The sequence below is a fragment of the Filicampus tigris genome, chromosome 1 (assembly GCF_054856515.1).
Source record: "Filicampus tigris isolate MCC_2025a chromosome 1, RoL_Ftig_1.0, whole genome shotgun sequence".
In the NCBI taxonomy this organism is placed as follows: Eukaryota; Metazoa; Chordata; class Actinopteri; order Syngnathiformes; family Syngnathidae; genus Filicampus; species Filicampus tigris.
Genome location: NC_141217.1, coordinates 5530512 through 5556924, shown reverse-complemented (window position 1 = coordinate 5556924; position 26413 = coordinate 5530512). Strand labels below are relative to the sequence as shown.

The window sequence follows — 26413 nt, the reverse complement described above, 5'->3', positions numbered from 1 at the left end:
CACACGCAAGTTAAACTCAAGCAAGTCAAATATGAATGGACTGTGGCAATAATGAGTCCGCTAAAAAGATAAAGTCGTCCTAAGACGGTTGGTCAACAATCATGTAGGCACTGCAAGGGAGTATTAGTTCACTTACCTTGTATGAACATTGAATGAAGGCTAATATATGTGTATCAACAATACTGCTTTGGGGTAGCACTTAATGCAAATAAGCATTTACAATGCACTGGTGGAGGAGAAACTGCACATTACGCTACATAACGATGTACACAAAATCAGTTAACTGTTATTTTTTTTTAATAGGTTTAAAACAAAATCAGTAATTACCAATATTGACTGATAATAAATACTTACATTGTGATAGTTTTTCAAACATATGTCCCAGCCTTACTAAGCATACTGTTTAAAACTGAGTTTATTTAATATTTATACTGACCAGTTTATTTCACTCTTTCGTAGTTGCGTTGACCTCTTATTAAAGGTTAAGTATTGTTAAAATCAAATAACCTAAATTCATTTTTCTCTACGTCATTGTTTTCAATAGTTAAAATAGAAGGGGGGGGGGTTTCAATATATATCGACTAATATGAACCATTTATATCATGATATAGTACTTTTCGGTCATATCGCCCAGCCCTAGTTGTGCCTTGGAAATTAGGCGCAACAATCCTCGGTCAGAGTGCTGTTGCTGTTTGCATGGAAGTCCCACGATTGAAACATATTAATCCACTATTTTCCCCCAATCAGTCGTAGTAGATACCCACCAAACTCACTTGTGCTAAACTTGGCACATTTGTGAACAAGCAGGAGGCGGCAATGTGACTATTAGTCAGTGAATTAAAAGACTGACTATTTGTCAGTGAATTAAAAGACAACCGAAGCAGTGTCTCGGCCTAAACTAAAATGCAGAGCTTTTGAGAATAAAGCAAGCTGTGATTACACAAGGTGAAACAATGGCAGTGAGTGCAGGCACCACAAAGAATCCCCGGTGAAGTGCCCTACACTGTACCTCCAGCTGAGCCTTTCATTGTGCGCTTGTTTCTTGGTGGCTTGGATGACAGCTCAGATTAGATCTCACTCACTGAGTAATGGATTGGAGCTGACCAAAACCTGCTGCATTTCAACAATTCGGCCAGGATCCGCTCGCCGCCGAGGATCTGCTTGGTTTATTGGGATTAATTGGAGCTACCCTCATTGTTAATAACCCCCGAGTATCTTCGCGCTAGCATTGTTCGTCTCTAATCTGTATTCATGGGAGTATTTTGTTCTATCCCTCTGCAAAGCTGCCTGTAAATCCTTGCCAATCACCGTTTGCTACTTTGTAGTGGTACAAATGATTATTCCATAATGTCGGTAGAAGTTTGCCCCCATAACTAAGGGAACTGCAGCCGCTTTTAGTTCTCTCTCTCTCTCAAGTTAGTCAAGTTAAAAACACGCACTCCCAATGTTGTTTATCCTTAGGTTGGCTTTGGTTAAAACGTCATCAAAATGAGTTAATGACAGAGAGCAAATGAATAAAACATGGCTTTGTTTAAAGGATGCTCCGGAGAAACTGGGGGATGGTAGGGTTTTGTAACCGAAACCTGCTGTGTGGCCATTGTGGGGGTTGATGTTTTAATGGAGACACCAACTCTGCGGCTGTCTCGGGGCAGAGGTCTCATTTAAAAAGACTCAGGCAAGAGAGAAATGTATTTGAGCCCACGCCCCGCTGGCTGCTACCCCTTGACTCCATTGCACTAATGTAAATGGCGGATTAGGACTGGTTGCCGAGACCCCCTTAACTCTTCTCCTGCCACTATCCCCCCCCCTCCCTCTCTTTTCCATTAAGACAGCTGGTGTCTTTCAAAGGGTCCCGGCCCTGTGATTGATGTGTAATAGCTCCGAGGCTCACCTGCCCCCTCACACCGCTGCTTTCCACAAAGCACTTTGTTTCTCGGCGAGTGGGCGGAGAGCCTTCTTGCTCGCCTTCACCGTCTGCTCCACGTCTTTTTCCTGCTCTATCGACCATCGCTCCACTAGGACTCTTCGCCGTTACGGCTTCACACCGACTCACCTTAGCTGCGGTCTGCTCCAAACTGCTCTTTTTAAGCTACTTCACACTCCAACTTCAGATGAGCAGTGCTTTTATAGCGCCTTTTGAAATACGTCAAACTAAACCGTTTTTCTCCCTCTGAGGGTTCCTTTATACATCGAGGAAGCCATGAGGTATGTAACAGGATACAGAGAGCGTGGATTGTTTCAAAGTAAATCCAGATGAAAACTAATGGCACCTAGATTGTAAAGATCTTTAGTGAGCCCGCAACTTCAAAGTGGAATGACCTAGCCCTCAAATTGTAACGTTGTTGGTTTCATAGAAAGAGGCTTATGTTTCTAATTAGAGGAGAGAAGAGGTGCTTAGCTCATACACTGATTCTGGCGGCCCCCAGGATTAGAGCTGTGCTATCAAATGCAGCACTCATCGGTGTTTTCATGTTCCTCACACCTCACAAGACACGCTACTGGATATGGACACTTCAGGGGGCCCATGGGCAGTTTCGAAGGTGTCGCGCACACAGGCGCGGAAGTCTCCCGAGCCCCTGAATATCATGCGTGCGTTAATGTGTCCCCCGTGCGTGCGGGATGGCAGCTCAGTGGTCGCCGTGGTAACTCATCATTAGGTGATTAATGGGGCTGTGACGAGGCTGCGGTTTAATCAGGCCCGGTGTTTGCGCGCAAGCCGACAACAGGAGCAGCTGCCCTGTCAGTTGGTGTCTGCTCACAAAGTGACAGCACCCGCTGCTTGGGAGCGTGGTCGTCACCTAACACCTCTCTTGTGTATGCATGCATGTATGTATGTATGCATGCATGCGTGTGTTTCTAATTTCACAACTCCTACTGGAAATGCTTGTTTCCTCACAGACTTGCTGCCATTCCAGCCTCTCCACTCTGCTATCACAGCCATGGTAACACAGGTTGCCTTTTCCCGCGTGGGAATGTAATGACTCTTTCCTGTTAATTTGCTGCTGTGGGGTTAGCGAAGGCAACGCAGGCGTTAAGTGTTGAGCCTGCTTTCACGTGTAGTAAGAGTTGTGCACACAGCAGGCTTCTTCAACTTTGCCCACTCTGAGGCGTTCATTATGCTACCAAAAAGGACCTTTTGGGGATCGCTGAAAATGGCCCATTTCCCTACCCACTGGCTTGCTGCGCTCTTCCCTCCAGACCTGTCATTTGACATTAACACAGTGGTGGCTGTGGCAAAGGGCTTGGATTGAGGCACAGTCCAGTAAGCCAGAGCACACAACCATACACGAGAAAACACGATTCGGTCCGGTGTCGTTACAGATGGGTTTGCAGAGAAGCTGGCCAGCAAACTGTCATTGAGTTTCATGCTGTTCGCTCCTCTGCTGTTTATACTGAAAAGTCCCCCTGACACGTTTATTGGCTTCTAGCCTCATCCTCCGTGTTTTGTTTTAGTTATTCAGCTATGACCTCCATTTAATAAGCTGTGACTTTCTTTTCAACATCCTTTGACTGTGTACACATCGTAATGCTGCGTTGAGAGATGGCAAATGTTTTAGCAGGAAGCTGGAAGGTTCTGCCCGTTTGATAAAGCTGTTAATGATTGCGGAGGATGCTGCCAACAATTACTGTTGCTAGCCTCCCCAGCCGCCCGGCCTCTTGAAGCAATCCCGTATTGCTCACGCACAAACTATTAACTTCTGCCCAGCGAAGATGATGCTCACTCTTGTTTTCTTCTACCTCTTTTTTCCCCCCCCCCCCAGCTTTTCTGAAACACTGGGGTTGTTGGTGTGGCCAAATTTTCCCTGGATTTGACTGGTAAATTCAGAAGACTGAAGCCCAGGCTCACAGTCTACCTTTCACGGAGGCCCAGCCGTGAGAGGACTGAGGAAGGCACGTGGCGGATCATGACGGCTGACAAAGAGAAGGAGAGGGAGAAAGAGCGCGACAGAGACAGAGATCGGGACAGGGACAAGAGGGAGTCCGGGAAGTCCCGCCGGCAAGACGGCGAACGGGGTGAGAGCGAGAGCTCCAGGCCCAGGCGCAGTTGTACGCTGGAGGGTGGCGCCAAGAACTATGCAGAGAGCGAACACAGCGAGGATGAGGACAACGACAACGGCAGCACAGGTGGAGGCAGCGGCACGGCCGAGGAGGCCGGCAAGAAGGGCAAGAAAAAGATGCCCAAGAAGAAGTCCCGCTACGAGCGCACAGAGAACGGAGAAATCACATCCTTCATCACAGAGGACGATGTTGTTTACAGACCAGGAGGTAAGTCTTTGTCCTGTCTAATGTCATTATGTGCATATTGGCATGGCCGCTGAGTAAATGCAGTCAGCCCAGTCGGTCCACATTCATCAAAGTCCCATTATAAAGATCAACTCGAGTAAGGACGCACTCTGGTTTCTTTCGGTCCCCCATTGTTGTTGATACACTTGGTTTGGAAATAAAAACTAATAAATCTGTGCCCTTTACAATTTGCTACTTACAGATTGCAACGACTACCTCAGGCTAAAGGCCAGTGCGTCATGCAATCAATTCCGAGTTGACCCTCTCTGTGCTTTGTCTCAGGCTGAGTCAATAAAGCAAAGTGGTACTTCAATAGATGTGATAGTGGCGGCGGCCACAATAATGACTTTATACAAAGATGATCGAACTCACTGGAAAGAAAGTACGCTTTCCCCGTCCCAAACCAAAAGCTGTTTTATTGTTTGGGTCTTTGCGGTTACGGATAGATTGCGCAAAACCACAAACGGTTGAATTAAACTCATCCTTTAATGTTCCTGTTGAACTTAGTCGTACTTGTACGACCTGTATGTTGAATGTCCACGTGTTTTCAGACAGCCAGTCTCGGGTGTGCGTCTAATAGTTTCCCTTGTCTCTGTGTGCCTTAATCATACCTGTCGTGCCTTTCCATGTATGTGAATGCAAGCAAAAGGTCAAGTAGTGGGCTGTTTGTATATTAAAAAGAAAGATAAAGGAACTCAACCCCTTGTGTTAGACAGTCCTCTCTATCACTTTACCACATAATCACTTCCTTTTTTCCCCCGAGCCACAAGTATGATGGCGTTAATGCTGTAAAACAGCCTGCCATGGCTGAAACATCTCTCTGTTATCAATAGAGGTTCCTGAAACCAGCACACCTCCGCTGAAACCAAAAGCTGCCTATCCTATTCCTCCCATTTCACATCTCTCTAATGATCCGCACAGGCTTGCACTGAAGCCTTTTTTTTCCACCTTTAATAGACAGAGCACCAAGGCTTTGTCTCATAATTCAACCATGCGGATGGTGGGGGCGGCGGCTAAGGGGGAGTGACAAAGAAAAAACGTAAGCAGTCAGTCACATCAATGAAACATTCAAAAGGCACATAAACAAAGTCGAGCGTCTCAGTGGATTAGCCCTGCCGAATATTTATACTTCCACATCTGAGCGAACAGTGGAGCCAGTGCCTGCTTGATGGGGAATATTTATGTTTCCTGTCTTCTTCTTCAATTAGCTTGACAGGTCGAGAGCTGCCTGGTTGTCACAACCTTGCCCCCTCCCCTCCTCTGGCTCTTCCTCACTCTAGTTGCTAGGCTGTCTTCGATCAGGGATGAGCCGCTACACTAGTATGCAATTTACCTCCTATTGTCAACACAGAAGATCCTCCACCTCAGTAACTGACCTCCTGCTGTCTCCTTTGCTTATTGTTCAAGTGATAAGCCCTGTGTGTGAGTGCACTGTGTGTTTTCCTCCTCCTGCTTGCTGGCAGCCTTCTTGCAATCAGATTTGATGTGCGCATCTTAGGCAGGCACAAAGCCTGCGATGGATTATGCTTTACTAAATGTTCAATCCCTTTATAGCCGTCTAGTGACACACAATATGTAAAACTGACCACCCTGGGTGAGGGATTTGCACAGCCTCCTACTGGGGGAGAGGGCCTGGGATGAGAGGAGCACAACAGAAACCACTCTACACAAAACAACTCCAATAGTGTTTTGATTGCTTCCGAGACCATTGGACCTACAAGTACACATTCCTGGTGAGCTAGCATTGAAATAGTCTTCACAGTCCCTATCTCCAGCCACCCGCACGGCTTAGCCTCTCTATCCCTGTGAGATGGGTTCAGGCGGCTTAGAGTTTGACTGGATGGAAAAGGGTGGAAGGAAATGTGAAAATCGGCCGGTAGGCTAACACCAGCTTTGCTGCAATTTGAAGAGATGAAGTTGCGCGTATACTGGTGTGCACGAAAAGGTGTCCTGCGCTGGTTGCACGCTTGGCCGGTGGGCCGAACGGGTCCCATGCAGAGCAAGCGGACACGCCAAATCAATCTGTACCCTGTGGCTTAGCCTTCTCCTATAGGCACCTCCAGAGCCCCAAACCCAGTTTATTCATCCTCTCTCTAAAGATTATATAAACAGCCATGAGGGAGATTAGTGGTACAGTAGCACAAAGAGGCACACAGGTGCAAATAAAATGCACACACTAAGCTAATGACCGGTTGTGAAAATTCACACGTACACGACATCACAGAATGTCGACAATGCTTTTTTTTTTTTTTTTCCCCCAAACAGTCACACCTGGTCTGTCCTATCAAACACACTCCTGCTGTGGTATCGTAGGCACACAGCAACCGCACAGCTCCCTTCTCTTCAGCAGAATTGTGCTCGGTGCTGCAGGTGGCAGGCTGCCATAGCATGCCTCCTTCCTTCCGAACTCACTCCCTTTTGGCCGCTCTGTTTAAAATGGCGAGAGCTAATGGAAACCACCTGCCCGCCCCATCTCACTCTGCACTTCTTCCCCCGGTGGATGTCACACAACATGGCTGCCACAGTGCCAGTAGGTGGGCTTGCTTTGGCTCGGAAAAAGAAGATAATTGATTTAATTTAGTAAACTCCCCTCAGAGAGGTAGATTAGTGTAGCGACAGCACCTTATAAAGTGTGTGCGAGTCAGATTGCAGGCTCACCAGTAGAAAAACACCTCGTGTGTGCACGGGTGTTTAGGCGAGTTGTTGATGTGGACAGCTGGCGCTTGTTGCCGCAACTGCCATAGAACTCAGGAGTGTGTGTGTGGGTGTGGGTGTGTGTCACTCCGTGTGTCATGTGCACACACACATTAAACTGTGCAGAATGAGTATGTTTGACACACAGTGCTGTATAACCAGGCGTCCCTACCCCCCTTTTCTCCCTTATAGTCAGGACCAACTGTTGGCAGTAACACAGAGCATGTGCCACCAATGATTTAGTTCGACTAGGAATGTATGACTTATTGTATGAGCGGAGTTGTTTTTGTATAAGGGCATGTGCTGTAATTTATCATGTGTTGTATTTATCTTAATCATTGAATTTAACGTATAAAAAAAAAAATCTGTTCAGAATTATGTATTAGAATTGAACATGCCCAAAATGACAACATTCTATTTTTACTGTTTTGTTGTACCCAATTTGGCATTGCACTCACCTGCTCAATTTTATTCGAGCAATCAAACAGCACCAAGTTATTTCTGATCTTGTTTCAGTGCTTACCAAACAATCAACAGAATATCTCCATTTTACTCTTGAGTATGGATTGCTTTTGAAGAGCCCGTATGATGTGGTTCAGTATGTGAAGAGCCACTATTTCATTAGCCAGAACACCAGTTGGGCTTAGAGCCAGATACGAACAGCACATCTCGAGTCAAGCTGTTGATCAGCTCGCTTTTTCCAGTCAGGCTAACAAGAGGGGACAAGCCCTTGAAGTCGTCTTGCATTGAAACACAACAGTGTGTAGCGTGTCCCGAAACTGCATAGATCTATTTTTAAAAGTCTTGTCTTCTCTCCCACGTGCCCCCACGCAGGAGACTCTAGGGAAGGAGGTTTTTAGTGAAATTCAACCACCTGCTGCTTGTTAGATGAGAAAGTGTGGGTTTGCTGAACGGGAAAGGGGCGTGGGTGTCAAAGAGCCTCTGTTCTCCCTTAGGAGCTCAGTCAGCTGTAGGCCTGCCCTGTTGCAAGGGGGCTGACAATTTGGCCTGCTAGGTATTTCCCACTGCTTTTCCAGTCACAACTAGGGTTTTGCAATCTTCATCATCGGTAGTTTTTGTTTTGGGTTTTAATTTTTGAAGTTTAGTTTTAATTATTTTTCTGAGCAGGTTTGTTACTTTTAGTTTACTTTTTTTTTTTTTTTTTCGAAAATGCTCTTTTAGTTTAGTTTTGAGTCTGTTTTATTAATTTTTATTCAGTTTTATTATTAAGTCGCATTGGTTGTTTTTTTTATTTTGTGTATTGTCTGCATGATTAAAAAAAAACACTACTGTAAGTAATTGTGTAGTAAAAACTTATAAATTTTAAAAACAACCATGCACAAATCAAATACATGTACGGTATAACAGTCCACAGACTTGGAAGCAAAATAAGTTCAGCGCATAATACTGCTTCTATAATTTTTCATCTTTGAAGGCCCACAATATATTGTGTTTTATGACTATACTATACAGACATGGAACCTACCAAAAGAAAGATTAGACTCTCTTCTTTCATAAGAAAATAAAGTTTATTTCTAGCATTTGTCATTAAGTAATCTGCAGTAGAACAAAGGCAAATTTCACTGATAATCCTGTTTCTAGAAAAAAAAACAAATCAAGGGTTTTGTGAAAAGACTTATAACTTAACTATAAAATTTCAACTTTGACCCCAATATTTTTGCTTTTATGACACGTAAGATATACAAACAGTACCTTTCTTATTTAAAAACCTGTAGGTTTTAAGGCCCTGATACACCAAAAGGACGTTGGGCAACAGTGACAGACGCTTACCCCGTGTCGTCCGGCCGGCTTTCGGCAGGTCACGTTGGCAAAACACACCGCAACGACAGACAGCGACGCTGACCATGAAAGTACCTTCTGTGCATGCATAAGATGTAATACCCTTCCATACCATCGGCGGCGGTAGTCACTATTTCTCATGGTTAGAAAAATCCAACCGGAAAGCTGTTAGCCGGGTGCGGATTACAACAACGTAAACAATGTATTCCGCTATATTCTTCGCTCACGATGAACTCCCACACAAAGTAAACCATCATGTTCTTGACACAGTATTGTGAAATACTTACATTGTCAACCCTCGCTCTTGTACTTGTAAGACGATTAAGGCAGCGAAGGCGTGCTCACTGTTTATCCGCATTTGTCACATCCCGTTGGTGCTCCAAGCGCTGATTTGCTAGCTAACAGCCGATCAGAGTGACCAAATGTCACAACTGGCGACGCCGATTCAACATACGTAAACGCCCCTGAGCACGCCTTGGGCAGCCGTTTGCGTGTCTGATGTTGCTCACCGTGGTTCAAGGAATGCTCAGGGAATTTGTGTGAATGCATGGAAAATTAGAAAATTGCTTGTTACCTAGCATCGCGTTTCGGAATGATATTGGAGTTAAGTGACAACATCAGGGAAGCCATTCCAAGCAGCAAGCACGGCAGCCGCCATATTATGTTGGAAAGGACCACAACTCCCAGATGACTGTTCGACCTTCCTTCTTCCGGCTAACAGCCGTGCTGTAATACCGAAATAAATACACTAAAAATCAACCCCAAATACTCATTTCTTAAATGAAATGCCACAGTTGAAAACAAAGGACATTTTCGCTACAATTATAGTTAGTTTTATAAACGTAAAAAGTAATTTCAGTTAGTTTTAAAGTATTTGTTTTTTGTTTTCGGTAACAAAAATGTTTTTTGTATTTCAATTTTTGTTATATTATCAGTTTTCGTTAATTAAAATAAGCATGCTTATAACAAGGAAGAACTGTTGGTCAGGTGCTAAGGGAGAGAGTTGAGGAATCGAGTGTCTGTGCACCTCCAGGCCTTCATTACCTGTCAGGCCACCCCACTGGGATAACCCAGCAGGAAGTGACACGAGGCAGCAATGGCGTTTTTTTCTCTGGCGTGCTGCCCAAACTAAATATTTGTCATGCAAACAAAAACATTTGTAGTGTTTCATTGAATATTTTCATTCAAAGTGTTGCTGACAACCACAAATCAACAGTAAGGATACAGTTAGTTTTTTTTGTTTGTATGTTTTGCCCTTTGGTGCCACTTAATCTTCATTAAAGTGATGAACAGGGCAAATCAAAGATTTACTATCCCAGCTGACTTTGTGCCGTAAGTGGGGTACACTCTGAACTGGTCACCAGGCAATCGCACAGCTCAGTTATTTTTCCCCAGTTACTATTACTCTGATGCGATCCGATCGAAGGCAATTTTTGTGGCAATTGAAGGATTTGAAGTGCGCCCTATGGTCCGAAAAATACGGTACTTTAAATTCAACATTTTGAGGTTATTCTCTGAACACTTGTTTCAGGAAGCCTTCCTTGCATAGCATAGTCTTGGTCATCAGTTCAGTCTGTCTTCCTCACATGCTTTCTGTGTGTGTGTGTTTTTTTTTGGTGTGTGTTTGTTCTATTTTTTTTTTTTTGGCTTGCTGGTACCCTTCCACCCCTGTGGTTCACTTATTGCATTCCTTTTGCGATTTAATTTTGGGATCAGTGCACTCCAGGGGGATAGATGGTTGGACATTTGTCGGCATACATTAATTCAATTTATTCTCTGATTCACTTTTGTCCCACGTGCAATTTCCTTTGCGCCATTGTCATGCAATTTCCCATTCAGCATTAAGAAATTCAACCTTCTTTTATAGGGTATGTTCACACTTGACAGCTTTGCTTCAGTGAAAATGAACTTGCATTCTGTTTACTGGGTCTATTGTAAAAGAAGCTAGTCAGTGTGAGCGCTCAGTGAACCACGACCAAGTGTGTGGCAGAAAACAGACCAAATATGATTTGTTGCTTTTCAAGTCACAAGTGGGAACACAGCCTGGATAACCACCAAGCTTCAACTTCTGTTTTTGAAACTAAGATGAATTATTTAGGGAGTTGACTTGTGGAAAAAGGCCAGTCTGAACTCAACCCTTTTTTGCATCCGAAATATGTTGTGTTCTTTGCATTGTTGAAAAAAAACTATTGATAAGAAAACTATTGCCACTTTTTTTTTTTTTTTTTTTTTTTTTATTGTGTCGCAGTTTTTCTGGTGGTGCTGCCTCGCTACAAGAAACCCTATCTTGTTGCTTTCTAAAAAGAGCTGCTCACCCCTCCCGTTCCCCTCTCCTGGAACGTTGCAGCAAATTAAACAGCATCCTATTTGCTCTGTAACAGAGAGAGTAGGACACAGCTCTTTAGCTGAGACAAGGTGTGTTTTAGATTAGGCACGCTTGGCAGCCATAAGAGAAAGGCTGGCTGAACAATGAGCCCGGCAGAGAAAATTGTTGCATGTGTGTCAAAAGTATTACATTGAATAAATATCCTGATGTCTGATCTCAGGAGTGACAATGTAATTAGAGAAGCACTGTGCCTAGTTTTCAGTTCTGTGTATAGTAAGGACTATTTATCTGCATGTTTTGAAAGACTGAACTTGGTTAACTTCCCTCTCAGCCTGGATGAATGGGGTGCTGGTCAGCAGTTTTATTGCAGCGCGGAGGCAAGTGAAAGAAACCAAACTAATGGCTGCTGAGGAAGTGAGAGCACTTGACTACCACAAAGTCCCTGCTGTGGTTCTCCCTCCTACTGCACACACTTCACCCCCCCCCCCCCCCCCAAAAGGAGAAAGAGCAAGCCCTCCCCCTCACACATAGACCTCGACCCACCACAGCTTCGAACCCAACGTCCCTCCCCTTTCTACTTCTCCGCTTATAGCACAGATGTGTGGAGACAACGCTGGTTTTGTTTTTTCACTTTCACTTTTGTTGAAATAGGTGTTATAGCAGCACAAAAAAACGAGAGAAGAGAGGGAATGAATTCACAACATGCTTTTGACATTCAATGGGCTCATATGCCGTGGATGAAGCCGATCAAACCCCCCCCCCCCCCTCCCCTGCCGCCATCTTTTTCTCTAGCACTCATCATTTTCACTCCCACTCTCCGGTATTCGTGCCTGTTGATGTGATCTCGTGTACAGACAGCTGATCTGGCCCCTCTAAATCAATGCGCGGATGAGGTGAAGGGACACTAAACCCTAATTCCCCCGATTTGACTCCTCAGTTACATGTCATCTCGCTCAGATTCGTCTCTTTTGTTCTCCGCTCTCTCCCCAGTCGCTGCACCTAACCCCTCCCTCCTTCCCTCCCTCCCTCGATCTTGCTTGTTTGACCGCCTCTCTCAACATGCTCAGACACTGTCACTCACAGATTGCACAGTAGTACTGATGGATATTTTCATTCATGCTATCTTGTAAATGACTTTATGGGATGGTGGGGAGATGGGAGCAAATAAGGGAGTGCTTTTGGGGGAGGGGGGGGGGGGGTGACGAAAAGAGGGCAGCATTGAGAGAGATATAATGCATCACTCAGAGCCAGCGAGGGCGATAACCCCCTCCTCCCCCTTACCCTACTCTTCCAAACAGCTCATTCACCCCTTAGCAGATAACAAGCCCACCCTGGGGTTACAAACGCACACACACGCACGCACACGCACGCATGCACAGCCTCAAAACAAAGCCAGTGATGTCACAGGAGCTGTTGTATATTGACAGCCGCACCTCTACAAATGGGCTCTCGGCTGTAAGGGCCATTAAATATCTTTTGCCACTCCTTTTTTCCCTTTTGCAAGCAGTAAGATAAACCACAGCCAGATCAATAACTCAGCTGACACAAACATAAATAACAGAGACCGCGTGTCACAGAAAACGCTTGCCGCACACCTTTTGTGAGAGGGAGCTTGGAGCCATGGAGCAGCATGTTTTGACTGACTATTAAAATGTGGGCTTGCGCATGTAGTGTTAAGATGTCAGCCCAGGCAATAAATAGCATCTACGTATATATTCCGATTTACTTTCTGTACTATGAATTGGGATAATATTGGCTACAGAAGAAGATCCCATTTTGGGATGTGCTTTGTTGAAAAGACGTCATGAAAAGTACTACTAGACATGGACATTATAATCACTGAAGATTCTGGCTTTTGCGTGAAATGTATGTGCACTCACGGGCTTGCAACCAACAATTATTCTGTTGAGTCAGTCGACACTAGTTTGCATTCATGACGATGTCGAGTTGCATTAATACAGAGCTGCGGTGTAGCACAACTCCGCGTTTGTTCAGTGCAACACTAGTGGAGCGCAGAGCTTTCAGATGGAGATTCTCTCATCCCCTTAAAATTATATTTAAAAGAAAAAAAAAATCAACAAATCTGTAAGGCATGTGTAGTCATATGCCCATTGCCTTTTTTGACTTGAGCCCATTTTCTAGCATGTGTGGTGCAAGGAGGTATAGAAGGAGCAGCCACCATGAGCCCCTCCAAATTCATCGTCCTCTGTTCTTTTCTCAAGTGGTCCGCTGTATTTTGCCGGCTGCAGCGTGAATGTTTTTGTTCTGCAGAGTGGAAGGGGGGGGGGGTCACGACCCAGCTACACCACCAGTCCCGCCTCCTTGCACACTTTGAGAGAGAACTGCTTTTTACATTTGTGAGCGTTATTTCATTTGGCAGCGAATGGCTTTCCTTATACTGGATGTGCTGTACAAGTAACACTTGTACTTTTGCCAAACCAGGTTACAGCGGCGGGGTGGGGGTCAGGGTTAACAACCAGTTTTGCGCACTGATGTATAAATGGAGTGGAACAATGGCATAATTCTCCTTGGGCGTAATGTTTGCTTTGGAAAAGCAACCTTGTAGCGCTCCAAAAGTACTTAATCCTATTACTCGCATTCCAATTGAATTTGACTCAATGAGAAAAAAAAAATGTCTTTTCGGCAGAGGTAACAAAACTCCAAATGATTTCTGACTGAGCTAAGCTGCATCAAAGCACAAATGCCTTGGGACGTGCGAACGTCTTCGTGCTAACACACTTTTATGTTTTCTTTCAGATTGTGTGTACATTGAGAGTCGCCGGCCCAACACTCCCTACTTCATTTGTAGCATTCAAGAGTTCAAGCTGGTGAGTAGTTTAATTCCCTCCTGTGTCTGTCTTGTTTGTGTGCGCTCACTCTCAGGCTCTGAGTTGCTGGGACGTAATGTAACCACCAAAATCGTTGAGCTGTGCTCCAAAAAAACAATTGAACACCGCAGTCGGGTGGAAGTGTTCAAATAAACATGTTTGTCAGTGCGTTCACGAAATGAATTTGAGACCACTGATTCTCATTGCATTTTCCCTGCAATTAAAATGGCCAACCACCTCTTTTGCTGAATAGTTACTCATTTGTTTGCCTGGTCGGTTTGGAAATTTGTTGTGAGCTGACGACTGCGACTTATTCAGTCTAACGCATCTGCAAACAAAGCATCTTGTACACCTGCCGCTGCCAGTGAGCCTTCGCCGTCTTTGAGTAGATTGGCTGTTTCAACAGACCATCGAGGGCTTGCTTAGTGTCGGCCCACCCCCAGGGGACCCAAGTAATGGCTACCAAAAGCCAGGGTCACGATGGGAGGTCAGCTAAGCGGCCACACACACACACCAGTTTAGCAAAAGTATGTATCCGTATTGATATGGACGTGTGTGTGTTGTGGATTCATGTCATGTGGTTTGTGTGAATATTTTTGGCTATATAAGTAGGGGTGGGCGCCATGGTCTTAAAAAAAAAAATCTCCTTTTTTGTCAGAAAAAACTTTGATAATTTGACGTTATTCCACAAAAAACAAAACAGCTCTTGTTTATATTTTCAACGGCTTCATACATGTTCTGCAAACATTGCACAACGATATTCAATGGCAATATGTAACAGTGAGGAAATTCAGATTATGTCCAGCCCATATAAAGTGCTTTTATTGATTTTTTTTTTTGTGACGATGTATACCACTTAAATGTCACCTATTACTCCATGATGACAGATATCATCACATTTTGTCAATTTGTTTCATCTAGTAACTACATAAAATATAACGTGGATAAATTGTGAGAGAAACTAGATTCTAGTTTCTCCATGACAGGTATCAGCAAAATTTGATGTGTTATATGCAAAGGTTTACCATTTCCAGCTGCTATAGCAGTCAAAATGTGAGGGGGAATCATTTATTGGATTTATGGTGATTTGTGCCACATATGTCACTGCGGAACATAATAATGTAATTTGTGGATTTATGGACGGTCCTTAACCCAGATGGTAAGAGAAATAAATACAGCTGTTGGTGCCGTTATTTGCATATACATTTGAAGTTCCAACAAATGCAGCCACAATGTTTTGACGGATAGTTTCTGAGATGTTCCAACGTGTAGCAAATACTGGTATTAAATATTATTTAATAAATAGACGGCGATTTGAGTTAATGCATGCACTAACTCTCGAATGCCGCTAGGGGCACCACGCCCGTTTTGGATTGATTCTTTGGACAAAAACGGACGAAAAAATCCTCGTAATTCAGTCTTGATATATGAAGGAGCTACGTTAAAAATGTCAATCCAATTTACCGCATTAGTGATTAACACTTTGATTCAAACACACACTATTCACACTAGATTTCTGTATATGAGGGACAGCTATTGAAACCTATACGAAACATATTACAATGGTCAGACAGAAACAGAAAGAAATCCTATGCTACGGCAAGCCTAAATAAATCAAAGAAGAAAAACGAGTATCAAAAGATTGGGAGGTAAGGGAAAATGAGGAACTGATGAGGTGTGTGGTGTGCGTGCGCATGTGATGAAAGGTGAGCTGGCGTACCAAGTTAAGGTTAACTGACTTGTGCAAAGCTCTGTTTGATTCCCCATTGAATTATGCACCAACTGTATGCACTTAAGGAAATTGCAAGCTGCACTTACGGGTGTTGATTGTCGTCGCTCGACGCGGAGGGAAAAACGGCTTGCAGCCGGAGAGTGACGTTGCAGGGAGCCAGGAAGAGGAAGAAAGTCAAGTCCAAAAAATAAAAGTTCAACCAAAGAAAAATGATTGGAAAGGCCCCAGACGTTCTGCTGCTCAGCACGCATGGTGGTTCAGACCAATTTGGGCTACCCCTTCCGAGCGCACGGACACTGGCCGTGATAGCGGGTCGGCTTTGCCGGTACGCACACTATGGCCACCGTTTGGGAGTGGCGCAACTGTTTTGGGTGCAAACGTGCGAACCGACTGGATCGGGCCGAAAAAATGAAGACCGCCAGGTGCACCGTGATTGGCCTCGGGCTGTGGGTGACCCTGAAAAATGAAAAGGGAAGCATAACAAAAAAGTACCTTCTGCGCATGCGTGAAATGTAATACTCCTCCACACCATCGGCGGCGGTAGTCACCATTTCTCATGGTTAGAAAAATCCAACCGGAAAGCTGTTTGCCGGAGGCGAATGATAAAAACGTAAACAATGCATTCAGCCCTATTCTTCGCTCATGATGAAGTCCCACGCGAAGCAAACCCTCAAGCTCTTGACACAGTATCGTGAAATACTTAAATTGTCAACCCTCGTTCTTGTACTTGTAAGAAGATTAAGGCAGCGGAGGCGTGCTCACTGTTTATCCGCATTTGTCACTTCGTGCTCCGAGTGCTGATTGGCTAGCTAACAGCCAATCAGAGTGACCAAATGTCATGACTCACGTCGCCGATTCAACAAGCTGAAACGCCCACGAGACCCTTCCTGACGGGTTACGACGCTACGGCGGTGGTCACTACACCAATCAGACGCCACGACGCTTCACGACCTCCGACATCGGATTGGTGTATCTAGGCCTTAAAGCGCCTGGCGAAGCATCTCTCTAAAACCTAAGGGTGACTTAAGAATCACCCTCTAAAACCTGAACATTTCCCGGAAATTCAACACCTACAAAATAACTGATATCACAGCCCCTGTAGCAGATTTTGAGAGCTTAGACATAGCTTTCACACAGGCTTGAGTTTATTATTTACTGTTTCAATCAAAAATGTAAACAAAGTGTCAGTACAAGAAGCACTAGTTTAAAAAAAAATTTTAAATTAAGTGGTAATTACTAAGGATGTAACGATTGATCGAAAATCGATTCAATTAATCGAAAAATCGAGTTGCTTAAATCCATCACAAAAATGATGTATAGATCCCTAGTAATTACCATCCTCTATTGTGTTACAAAGCCGTCAATATCGTCACTGTCTAGAAACATATATCTTAAAAAAAGGAAAAATGACGTATAAGCTTTCCCAGCTGTAAAGGTCGAAATACACAACAGAGCTCCCGGCTTTAATGGTAGAAACGCATTTATGCGCTCCCGGCCTAAATGGGTTAAGCGAACTCTAGCTTGTACACAAACATGTACACGTTCCCCATCTTGACCCAAGAGTACCAGAATAGAACTGGACAAGACAGAAATGAGTCTCTAGAAAGTATGAAAATAAATAAAATAAAACTCTGCTCCTTCAGCTGACCTTTCTCTCACTCCCCCCTCTCACTCACTCTCTCACTCTACATTTGTGTCTTATGCTCTGTCATCCCCCTACCCTCCCACCAACAATGTCCACCTGTAATTAATTAACAGCCATCTGCACGAATGAATTTGTTTGAGCAGAACATATCTTGTAGTCCGATGCTACTACAACAAGCCCCGCTGGCTTTCCCAAACAAGTGTGTTTTTTAGCTTCGCCTGGCCGGCTCCTAATCACAAAAGCCTGGCTACAAAACGGCTTTGAAAAAGCTCTGTTTAGTCTGCCAAATGAAATAGTCTTCAGAGGACAATATTACATCATTTAGGTAGTAATTGTAAATTCTCGCTTGCAAAGCTGAAATTCACCCCTGAACACAAAGGTGGGTCACACAATTTTCCCTGGGGGGTGGGGGGGTGGTGGGGTGACAGGAAGCTCTCTTGCAAGTCTGTTGTTGCACTTGAAATGTTCTTATTTCCTGCCTTATTGCCACCACATATTGAAAAGAGCGGACCACAAGTTACTTGGAGGTGAGCTCTCATTAGACATTAACACAATTTATTTCCCATCTTCTCATTCTTCCCTACATCTGTCCCTTGCCTCCACTTCTTTTCAAACTAGGTTAACTATTGATCGATCTCCCCGCACCTTCTCTGTGTGGGACTGGGCTTTGAAGGCGCTGCCGAGGGGAAGGAAATTTCATTGCCCCCCACCCCCAACCAAACAACCTGATCAATATCCCTGGCCCTCTCCCTTTCCGCATCTCTCCATCCAAGCCTGGAACTGTCCCGCTCGTGTATTTTAGCTAATGATCTGTGAATCCAATTAGTTCGTAGGAATACAGAATCAGCCATCACTCTCTCGCTTGCCGTCTCGTACATGCGGACTCAAGCCTGCCCCTTTCGTTTTCTGCCTTTCGCTCAGAGGATATTTTCGACTTTGAGATGATTCACTGGCTTGTCGCTCTATGTTACTCACACACTTAAAGACAAGCAGAGCAGGGCTGCCAACAGTAGCATATCGTCGCTGCCCTGTGAAAAATCTCCAATTTTTGGAAACTTTTTTTAATATTCACATTAATGCGATGTCTGTAATGCAGAAACACCATGTAAAAATATGGAGGTAAGTGTTTTTCACAGGACGGCGACGGTATGCAAAAACAAATCTTGCAACTCAGGGCAATCATCTTCCCGTGTTTGTTTAAACAGCCGCCGACTGCCGCCGCAGCGCTTACAGCAACCTTTCTGACACCTTGATCAAGATGTATTGACCTCATTTCACTCTCTCCCTGCTAAAATATCTGCACAGAAAGCGCTGCCGCTAGTTGGATGACATTTCACCCATTATTAACCAGTGTTCAACAAAGAGTAGTACAAGTAAGAAATTTGAGCACCGGGCCAATTATTTATGTATATTAGAGGTTTGACAATTAATCAACTGTCAGATTAATGGATATTTATTTTTTACAATCGATTCATTGTTGACTTATGGTTTTTAATTTGACGTTGTCCAAATCATCAGCTTCTCGGTAATACACATTCTCTGATTTCTGTAGTCCTCCATGAAACGTGACTGATTATCTTTCTAACAAAGCTTCTTTGTTGCTTTTTCTTTGGGAAAACTGTGATTAACATTTTACTTGTGGACAAAACCAGTAACTGAATTAGAATTAATTTCTTGTCAATTAATCGTTATGCGCAGCCCTATTGTATATTAAACTAAGGATGGGCTTTGATAGTGGATTAATTTATCATGAAAACGTTGATTATGTGGGATTGATTATAATTGCATTTTGAAGCAATTCAGACAATTGTCAGTCTCATCAAGGGCAATAATACATAGTAATACTCTCCCAAAAAAAAAACACTACTGGATAGATAAACTGTAGTCACACACTCCCATCAGTGTATTTTCACAAGAAACACTTAAATGTACAAATATGGTGGTGCATCCATCAAAACACACAAAGACCCTCCACCTTGTGATGGTGAAAATTGTACTGCTGAATTGTATTAAACAGTGTTGTGTAATTAAACGGCGGATAAGAGGCTGCGTGTGGGTGTGTGCATTGGCATACTTCCCTTGTTCCTGGAGGGAGAAACACTGCAATCGCTTCATAAGCAAGAGAGGGCGGGGTACAAGGATGGGGGGGGAAGGAACAAGGGGGAGGCAGCCAGGATTGAACGCAGCTGACTTGGCCAATAACAGCAAATGAGGTTAGATACTAGCAGAGCAGTGCTGGGGGTGGGGGTCAATGAGTGTTGAGGACGTGGACACAATGACTAGAACATTGGCTGGGAGGAGGTAGGTGAGTGACGGAAGATAAAGAGGAGTGAGTGGGGAGGGGCGGGGGGCGCTTCGTAGGGGGGGGTTGAAGCGTAGGAACAGACAGATGGGATTGAGAGAGAAATGGAGACTGAGGAGACAATTGAGGTAGAGGGAGAAGGATGGCTGGTTGAAACAATCAGCTGGCAGATATGGTGGCATATTGTTCAGCGCCGTCTTCTTACATTCACTTTAGAATATAGGTAGCATTTGCGCATGCAATAGTGTATTATTGTCCTTGTGAAAGATAACAGGGATATTATTGTTACCATTGGAACTTTATTTTTTTTAAATTTCAACTCAATTAGCTCATTGACTGCCATTGACTGCTATAGACGTCAAAGGTCCATTTGTAATGGATTGAGTTAAGCATACTTCAAATTGTGTGAAATACGGATATTTACAGAAGAGCAGAAAAGTCGTTTTTAGCACAATGTAATTAATTAATTAAACAGCGTGTAGTCCAATACAATAAACATACTCAATTTGAATTCAAAAAAAAAATAAAAATAACACATACAAAAAGTTAGTCCTAAAAATAAATTGAATGTGATCCTTTTATTTTGTCCTCAATTGTATGCATGTTTGTAAATGCAAAAGCGAGCTCGTTTTGCGAAAAAGGATTTTAGCAGTCAAGTTTAAACAGCCTTACCATTCTCATCTGGTCCTGGTGAGGAATTCCGGCCCTCCGGTGGCTCTTCTTATGACTGCAGCGTCACTCCTCGCATTGGACAACACAACAGCACTTGATCAGATACACCAGTGTGCTGTCAACGTTTCCGAGTAAAATTGTGACATCCGTGTGGTTGTGGTTTGTTTTGTGTGGCTAACGGTACACTTCCTCTCCACTCAGACGAAGCATCTCTCACCAAGCTAGAGTGACTGGTGTTCCTTACATCTTTGTCTTCATGTTTGATGAAGACGCAAATATGTAACTTGTCCGTTTTTTTTTTGTGGACCCTGTGTGCAGCCGTGCTGGACTTCAAAGCGCAGATCATTAGCTAAGCAACAATGTCCTCGAGTTAATTAGGTTGGCTACTGCGGCCTCGCTGTATGACTCAATGTGGCTTTGGAGAGTGCAGTCGCGTTGTCATTCCGATCCGACCTCTGTGGATCTGTTTTATCTTTGTCTGAAGTGCTCTGCGACGTGTGCCGCGGCAAGTCCAGGGACGGCTAAATGCCTCCCTATCGCGTACAATCGTTTGCATTTCTTTCACCAAACAGTCTCTCCCATTGACGTGATGGTAAAGGATTCACTTGACAGGCATCACGTGTGACTCTCAAGTGCTGTGTTCCCTCTTTTTATCTCCCGCCCTCGCCCGCTGAACATTTTGAAATGCAATTATGGATCAGTGAGCACCGCCATCAGTCGTACTTCTTGTTAATGTTTATCAAGTGGAACGGCAGCCAGCGCCTTCTCTCGAGAAAGGGGCGCCGCAGTCGTTAGGTGCGCGCGCATCGCATGGGCGTGCAAGGCAGAGAATCGCTGAGCTCCTCTTTTAATTCCCCGGTCCACTCGGCGGCTGTAAGCGAGCCGCTACATTTCACAGGCGAGAACATTTGGAGCCTGTGCCTTTCTCAATTTTGCGCGCGCGCCCGCACGGAGCTGTCTCCAAGTGTCCGCTAGTAGCGGCTCTCGCCGAGAGGAAGCAGCTTTGACAAGGGCATCTTGCCTATGTAGACATGGCCGGCCGGCTGAGCCTGCTGCAAGCTGTTTGATTGAAGCATTCTGCCTTTAATGTTCCCCATTGAGCAGCAGCGGCAGCCTTCAAGCAATGCAAGCATTAGAGCAACAGCTACCGACCACTCAATAGCCCTTGGTTGACACTTCACTTCAAACGTGCAGAAATGGTTGTCGTTATTACCTGCGATAGGCTAGAGCAGGTTAACGCGTCAAGTATTTTTATTTTTTTTCCCCCCTCACTTCATAATCAACTCCTATAACAAATAGTCCCTTTCATTCTCCCCATATTATAAGGTGGGAGCGGAGTATGTTTTTCCACTATCCTTGACTTTCTCCATTATGACAGTGATGATTAATTCCCCCGTGTGAGGTAAGCACCGCACCGGTTCGACATGCTCCCCCGATCCCCTTTTTTCCTCTTGATATTTCATTGAGACGAAGCCATTAATGCTGCTCTTGTAATAACACTGGGTCATTTTGCGGAGGCGATGTTTCTCAGCAACACTTGCCAAAGTACACACACGCTACTAGACGGACAAGGCGGGTGTCAGCTTGCAAGCCCGGCGCATTTTCCAGATCCAGTCAAGCCCCTCGCGCACTGTGTCTCTTAGACGGCTGCAGGGCGCTGTCTCTTTGGGCCGAGGGGTTGGATTGATTGTTCACAAGAGCACCATGATGAATAAATAAAGCATGACAAATGGCAACGTCGAGATAACACAACTCAGCCGCAGTAGGTAGAAAAGGCTCTTTTTAGCTTCCCTTGTGGGCCTGAAAACAAGCCCCATTCTTCTTAGTACATATTTCCCAATCATTCTTTTTTTTTTTTTTTTTGCCCCCTTACAGCCCTCCATTTGTGTTAGTTAAGTGCTGCTATGGAAACAAGTTGCCCACTCGGTCGTATTATTTCCAGAGTTTTAGCGCGGTGATTGCCTTTTCCAAATATGGTTGGGGTGCTGTCTCTGAACGGTGGGGGTTGGTTGGTTGGTTGGTTTCAGGCTAGGGGGCATTTTCATAAGGCCTTTTTCAAAAAAAGATGAATCAATAGCCGTCACCGCCACTGCTGAATTATTCAGTCGTAAAGGTTCATGGTCACTCTTGCACCTTGTCGTTTTCTTCAGCCTCATCATTTACAATGCACGTTTATCAAGTACTAAAGTTTTATGTTTATCAAGATGTTTACGGGGCACCGTTTCTTGCCACATCAGAGGTTTTATTGTCTATTGGTGACGCATTCAATATGGATGTTCTTTGTGAGGGGGGGGGAACAAACGAAGAAAGATTTAAATCGGGTTCTGCATGTGCCAACTGAGGCAGCAATCCATGAGTCCAGAATTTGTTTCTCATGACTTTTTCCCTACCCTGAGCAACAATTTTACTGTCATCATAACCCTCATTTATGTAACTCTCATGCCAAAATCATTCTTCATATTTCGTCATATCGTCCTCCCCCATTGGAGTTAATGAATTCATTTTAAATTCATTTAATCAGACACGTGTTTGTGAGTTCTTCATCAAATTCCCAATGTGGCTGTAATTACGGTAATTGACTGTTTCATTCCATCCTTTTTACTCTGCTTATTTCTTTTTCGGCTTTAGCTATATTCTATTGTAGTCTTTGGATGATCTCTTATCCTTGCTTGGCCACCGCGAGCTGCCCGTGGTAACCAGACACTAAACACATTTGCGGGGATTGGTCAAGCTTTAATTGGATTGGCCTCTGCTCTAAAAACAGTCCACTAATTTTACACCACGTCCTTGTCTTCACCCACTTCACATTTCTCCATTTCCCCTCCTTGTCTCCTTTGCGTTCTCAACCCATCTCTTCCTCTTCCTCCTCCTCCTCCTCCTCCTCTGTGGATTCTCAGCTCAACTCGGGGTAATTTGCAGCTTGCCCAGTGTGTGTCATGCCAATAAAAAAGACTGAGATACAACAGGAGTGAAGGTGGCTATTGCTGTGGAAACAAAGATTTACTGTGGTATCGTTTTCAGGCACCCTATGCAGCCCCCACGCCCCGCCCCACTTCCCTCACAACCCCCATTGAAGAACACATGGTGCATATTTACTCTAGTAGAAAGAGAAAAAGAAGGAAGGAAACGGCAAAGGGAAGAGTAGACAGGATAAGAGGACATTTCTGAGATTGCTGTGAGGTCTGAGGAATGTCCACACGCCAGAGGCTGCCTTCTCCAGCGGCTCGCCATCGCACACACTTGCCATTCTGTACGTGCGCTACAGCTTGACTCGCAGCTATTTTTTTGTGTCCTCACCACCTCTGAATGCGTGTTGATCTAAAGCAGCTGACTCGCATCGTGCCTTGATCATGAAAGGAATACCAGGCAGTTTATTAAAAAGTCTCTTTTTTTTTTTTCATGCCTTGCACAATCCACACAGTGTATTCAAGCAACACTTTACAAAACCAAGAGAGGTTTTTATCTGACGTGTCATAAAGATTTATTTGCTGCGGCTGCCCAATAACCAATACTCAGGAGACGGCAAGCGCCGAATCCTGAAGCTTGACACTCAAATGCGGCTTTTTAGTCCATAAACTGCAGTAATATCCTCACTCACAACATTTGGCAACATTTCAAAGACTCCAGCGTTCGTATTTGTCACTCGTTTCACCAATTATAGGGCGTTGTATTTCCGCGCACAGTGTTTGTGACTGCTATGTTTTGTTTGTTTTTTTTAAGATTCAGACTCAATTTTGTTTGCCCGTCAGTCACTCAGCCTGCGGATGATATTCGAGTATCACGTCGCCATATGTGCACCTTTTGATTCTGCACAGAGGTGTGCATTTTTCGTCTCAAAACGATTCAGAAAGAGTCAGTTTCTGTCCCTGAAGGGAACATCGCTACAGATGTACCACATTATTGGACTATAAGCTTTTGCAGGTCCGTTATTGTGTCTTTGCAATATGCATGTTGCATAGGCCATTATCACGATGTCGATGGTTTTTCAATATATTGTGCAGCCTCAATGCAGTTGATTTTGCTTTGTGCAACCGCTTGATGAAATAAAATGGAGTCAATTCAACTAAAACTTTTGATAGCGGAGTCGATCTGTTGATTCTAGCTTATGCTTATGTGGCATGCAACATCTATGGTCAAGCATGACCGTGTTTGACACGTTTTGATTTCAAATGCATATTTCCGTGAAATATTGAGTCAAATTGCCTTCAGAGCATCCGTTGCCCTATTGAGTGTACCACTCTACTGACAAGGTAGGAAAAAGTTTGGAGTGCGTCATGATTGATTACCATCAACATCAACCAAAACGACTATTTTTTATGAACTATTGCAGTAGTGCAGTGCCCACGTTTCCAACCATTGTGGTCCTGCCATTCCCATTGTGGGCCAAACATGGTCATCTCTGGTGGAATTTGAAAGTACCTGTTGAATGCTGCTGTGAAGTAGCATAAACACTCTTTGAATTAGAGAATACAGTCAAAGGGCGGCTGTCTTCTCTGTAGCTGCACTCATTTCTGGTCCTGCCACACTCATTATCAGAATGTACTTAGCAGCTTGCCAGTGTTGTGTTTGTGAACAGGGTTGCCTTTGTTCCAGAAGCTAGTTAACGCTTGTGTACGGACAGAGCGGAGGGAGGTGAAAATGTAGCATTTTGCCGATTGTTACATTTTCTAGATGAAATTATCACCGGTAATAACACTAAGTACCCTTTTTGAACAGCTGTCAATTCTCTGTTTTTATTCAATGACATTTGTATATGGGCACGTTAATACCGTGTCCAAAACAACCGCAATTGAAGTTTTTGTAAAAGCCGTGACTGAGGTTGACTCCGATCGGCTTTAATCTGTTAAGCTGCACTACCCATTCGTCGTGCACCCGCATGTCCATCCATTTGGGGCTGAATAACGCTTTGTGGGTTTCACATCGTTTTCCACTTTCCATACCTTATGGCATTCTTGACCTTATTCCACATGGCTTCCCCCGACGTCCCCTTTATCCCTCTCCTCTGCTGTCTGGTGCCTGTGATGAATCTTTTGCTTCGAGGCATTGTGAGTGGAGTGGACCATTTACTGGAGCTGGTTCAGCATGCAGGGTTTAAAACCCCTTACTTCAGGTAATACTGATTGACTTGATTTACTTAGTACATCATGTGATTGTCAAGGAATTGGCAAAGTGATTGATGCCGTCTAGTTGTGCATTTTCTATAGAGGGTCTTCTGTCGTTGCGGCCCCCTCCCCCTCCAACGCCCCAGCCCACCCCGCGCGGGAATTGTGTGCTTTTTTTTTTTAAAAACGCTCAGCTCATATGTTTATGTTTTGTTACTTAGAAGTGCCTGTGACTGTGTTGTTTTGTTTTCCCTTCTAATACATATGATTCACTCAAGTGTTTGTTGTATATTTTATTTTTGTGTTTTCCTTTGTAAGACCCTCAATTTCAGGCGCGGTATCTTAATTAGAGACAGATTGTTTTTATTGTTAGATAAGACAATTAAAGTAATTGCTTTGAGCTGCTCGCAAGCAGTAAAAGTGCTAATTGAACAGCGAAAAGTATAGGAAGAAAACCTTGCCGAACACTATTGATCCAGCGCACACATCGACTTTGTTCGGCCCGCTTTGCTTGTACTTTCCTTACCTAAAGCACTTACCCCCGGCACACCTGAACATTAAATCTAATGGCAGAGGTGCGGGTTAGCCTTAAAAGAATGGAAATAATAGTGCCGCTCGTATTGTGGACGGCTGTCGGAATGCAGCAGCGACTGGCCATAATTAGGTGCAAACTGTTTGCTGCCATGCTAAAATGCCATCGAAATGCCAAATGGGGGTGAGGGTTTGGATTGGATGTTACTGTACACTGTTTGCTGTGCTTGGCGGAGGTTAGAAAGAGATGCTCTTACCCTCACTGCAATTGCATGTTATCAGCTAAAACGGTGTATCCGACAGCTTGTTTGCGATATGCTCTGCTGTCACTTGAGATGCAGCCCACCACGAGAGAAGAAAAAGTATGTAGTCGGGGTGGGACGTTTGGAGCGTGATTGAATATACGCCAGCGTCATTAAAACACGAATTAAATGTCCTTAGCAAGAATGGTGGTCCACTTTGCAGAATGTATGCCATACTGCTAAGAGACGTTGTTT

General features: G+C 44.2%; 1 protein-coding gene across 2 annotated transcripts in view; it reads left to right on the top strand.

The window, feature by feature from the left end:
- rerea (arginine-glutamic acid dipeptide (RE) repeats a) overlaps window positions 1-26413 on the top strand; it is a 106004-nt gene that overhangs the window by 19857 nt on the left and 59734 nt on the right. For both annotated transcript variants that reach the window (XM_086048758.1, XM_086048748.1), the window contains exons 2-3: window positions 3762-4266; window positions 13862-13932. In XM_086048758.1, the coding sequence (XP_085904884.1) occupies window positions 3906-4266; window positions 13862-13932 (432 nt within the window). In that variant the 5' untranslated portion in view covers window positions 3762-3905. The remainder of the gene's footprint in view (window positions 1-3761; window positions 4267-13861; window positions 13933-26413) is intronic.